This window comes from Trypanosoma conorhini (genome assembly GCF_003719485.1).
Source record: "Trypanosoma conorhini strain 025E chromosome Unknown Tco_14.4_contig_00914, whole genome shotgun sequence".
In the NCBI taxonomy this organism is placed as follows: Eukaryota; Euglenozoa; class Kinetoplastea; order Trypanosomatida; family Trypanosomatidae; genus Trypanosoma; species Trypanosoma conorhini.
The window spans coordinates 1-3,295 of NW_021704999.1; the positions used below are offsets into that span (position 1 = coordinate 1).

General features: G+C 59.6%; 3 protein-coding genes across 3 annotated transcripts; all 3 read right to left on the reverse strand.

Moving 5' to 3' along the window:
* Positions 1-347: 347 nt before the first annotated feature.
* Tco025E_08917 (uncharacterized protein) lies at positions 348-809 on the reverse strand (the record flags this gene model as incomplete). Its single annotated transcript, XM_029375748.1, has 1 exon — positions 348-809. The coding sequence occupies one exon, from the start codon at positions 807-809 to the stop codon at positions 348-350; it is 462 nt and encodes a 153-aa protein (XP_029224157.1).
* Positions 810-1,012: 203 nt separating this feature from the next.
* Tco025E_08918 (uncharacterized protein) lies at positions 1,013-1,339 on the reverse strand (the record flags this gene model as incomplete). The annotated part of the gene is made up of 1 exon (XM_029375749.1): positions 1,013-1,339. The coding sequence occupies one exon, from the start codon at positions 1,337-1,339 to the stop codon at positions 1,013-1,015; it is 327 nt and encodes a 108-aa protein (XP_029224158.1).
* Positions 1,340-1,584: 245 nt separating this feature from the next.
* Positions 1,585-1,977, reverse strand: Tco025E_08919 (uncharacterized protein; the record flags this gene model as incomplete). Its single annotated transcript, XM_029375750.1, has 1 exon — positions 1,585-1,977. One exon carries the CDS (start codon positions 1,975-1,977, stop codon positions 1,585-1,587), a length of 393 nt encoding a protein of 130 aa, XP_029224159.1.
* Positions 1,978-3,295: the final 1,318 nt, after the last annotated feature.

Genomic DNA, 3,295 nt, shown 5'->3' on the forward strand with positions numbered 1-3,295 from the left:
CCACACCCCGCCGCGTGCGTGTGTCTTGGCGTGTTCTCCCCGCACGCCGCACGCAAATAATATCCCCCACGAACACTCACCGGCAGTACTTTTCCCAACAGTTTAAAATGTACCTACTCATTTACTCACCGGGCCGCTGCTCCGCTGTGCTGGCGGTAATGTGATGCGCACCCGCCGCCGCAAACCGCGGCCCAACCAAATTTCTTCCCGAGTGTTTTCAAAAAACAATAATTTAAATCAAAAGGCGCCCAACAGCGCAAAGCTCCTGACCGCCGCTCCCGCGCAACTCCCCGCAAGTTGCGTCCATCCGCCCTCTCAGCCTGAAAGCCCCTGCGGCGCCCACATCTCTAAGCCCTTTGCTCGGGACGCGACGCCGTGCCTGCCGTCCCGTTGGCAGGCCGCAGCCCCGCGAGCCTCCCTCTCTTTTCTACGCCGCGCCCGCGAAAGGCCCTCCTCCCTTGCGTGTGTGTGGGTCCGGGGCACTCGGTTTCAGTATCTTTAGGCAAAACTAGAGGCACGCGGCAACGGCGAGGGGGCGGCCGCAGGGACCACGACCGCCACCAAACGGCCCAACACTTTTTGCCCGAGGGAGTCACACGCCGGTGCGGGGCGGATGGCCTCCCAAACCGCAGGCGCCGCTCCCCCGCACAACTGTCACCGGCCACCGGAACGGGCTCTCCGCCCGCCACAATCCCCCGCCCTCCCGGGCGCAGTCGCCTTCGGCAAGCGAGGCGCCAGCCGCCCGCAGTGCGCCCACTGAACTCGGCCTCGCTGAGGATGTCACGTGGCCGCGGCCCGACGGAACCCATGCGGGCTTTGACCGTCTCCCACTACGCCGCCTGCGCAAGCGCGGAACGGCCGCGCGCTCTCCAGGCGCACGCCGCCCTCACGTCGTTCTCGTCCGGATATTTCATGATGATGCAACTTGCACGCACTGTATCCTCCCATGCTCCGAAGTTGTCTTCGTTTGTGGTTGCCAGGACAAGCAAGCTCCAGCCATGAGGCTCAAATATTACCTCCGCTGCGGCTCTCCTTCCTCCGACGCGTCGTAGATCACAAATCCTATCCCCCAATAACAAGACGGTTCCCTCAGACGCCTTCTGATTTTGAACTCGCCCTCGTGCTCTGTCACTTTTTTCTCTTCCTTGCCAAACACGCACGCCAACTCTCTCCCAAGGCAGTAGACAACCAAACCGGGTTTCTCGGCCCGCCAATGCAGCAGCTGGTAGAGGATGTAGAAGCCAACGTTCATCCACCTCCCCGACCCGCCTGCCCCAAGCACTAAGAAGGGCCTAGGGCGCGAAGACTCGTTCAGAAGGTTGCAGTGCCACTGGTCCATCCTGCTGCTGGCAACTTGCCACACCCGCTCCACCTCACAGTTTATGTAGCAGTCAACAGGAGCGGCCTCCTCCTGCAGCGAGTGCGCCCCCCCCCTTTTCGGAGGTGAGTGTCATCAGCCTGAGGCGCAGTGGAGAGGATTGGTATGCGTCGCTATTCTTTTGGAAAGGCAAGCATCGAGACGTGCCCTGCCACGACACTGTTGGTGGTTGGCCCTCCTTCACCACCATTCGCATCGCCTTTTTCTCATGCCCCTCTTCGCCCTCGGGAGCCCCCAAGACGTGGCTCCACCTCGCGTTGAGCACCGACTCGTAGAAATCCCTCCGGTAGCGCGGTCGCCTGGGAAATACCTCCTTCTGCTTTGCCCTTGCGTTGCCTTCCTTTTTTTTTCCCCCCCTTTTCTTCCTCCGCCTCCGCAAGGGCTGCTCTGAGTCTTCTCAATCCAACACGAGTTCCGGACCGAATCGCGCGTTCCCTCCAGTCGTGGAGAGTCACCACCTCGCCCTCCGCAAGCTCGCGTGCGTCAACAAATCGCCGATTCTGTGGTACACCGACAATGCCCAAGGTAAGACTCAAGTCTTTGACGTAGCGGTAGAAATCACAAACAAAATCCACCCATCGGAACATTGCCGACTTCATCCACGACTTTGTCGCTGCGAACGTACTCCCGTAGGAAGTCGTTAAGCTTCACTTCACCGAATGGACCTACTCCCGCCATCAGCACGTCCTCCACCCTTCGGCGTTGCGCCGCGTGTTGCTGCTCCGAGTCGCCATCCGGGCTCGCCCTCGCCCGCCGCCGTCCCCGGCGCGGCACATTAGTGGTGGGAGTTCCCCTCTTCGTACAAGCACGCTCCCTCGTTCGCGTTTCAGGCATTGTTGCCCTGATTTCCCTCCTTCGTGTTGGCGGCAGTTGTTGGCTTCAGCTGCGGCTAAACACTCACCGCCAGCCAAAAAGAGGATGAGAGGCAAAAAAATAGCCACCCACTCACTCACCGCCGAGGGCAGGGCAGCCGCACTGCACCGCGGCCTCGCCACTCCTCTCACCGCCCCCCTGCCGGCGCAGCCAAATGAACCCCCGACCGCAGCATCGTGCGGCCACGCCACGCCCCCACGACGACGTTTACTCCTCGCCGCAGAAGCGGGTGTGTATGCGTGTGAAGTGCAAGGCACACGACAACTGCGACGCTGCTCCACTTCCTCTCCTCTCTCGCACTACACCCGGCATTCGCAACCCCACACATCCGTGCGTGTGTGCGGCTAAGCGACGCAACCGCACAGGGAGCAACTGCCGGCACAGACTACAAAACCGCCACCCACGTGCACGGCAATAGGCATGTCTGTATCGTGTGTGTGGGGCTGCGTCTACCTACGGACACGCAACGCAAGGCAACTGCAAAACATTTTGGACTCCACACAAACACACGGCAGCGATGCAGGAGGAAAAGAGGAGTTGTGAGGCCCGAGATGGCGCAGCGGCTCACGCAGCGGCAAACCCCAGTTGATATGCCAAAAAGTAAAAAAAAAAAACGTCCTCGATTATGATTAACTCCCCCAAAATAGCCCCAGTGAAAAAAAAAAAATCGTCCTTCATGATGTTTTCCCATTAAAAAAAAAATGTTTTCTTTAAAGGAGTTCCTTCTCGTATCCACGCGCATCACTCACGCTTCACTGCCGGACTTCGGCGTAGTGTTGCTGCCGCTGCCGTCCTCGCGCCCCGCCCCCTTTTCACCGGTGCGCCACGGCGGCAGAGTGCCGTCGCTCGTGTGTTTGTGTGGGGGCGCGAGGGGCGCAGCGGCAGCAACACTACGCCGAAGTCCGGCAGTGAAGCGTAAGCAGTAGGGTGACGAAAAGAAAAAAGGGTGCATGCAAGCCCGGCCCCGAAGGACGGGTCTACACGCCAGAGCAAAAGAAGAAAAAAGAACAATTGATTGAGCAACGAAAACAAAAAAAAAGTCCT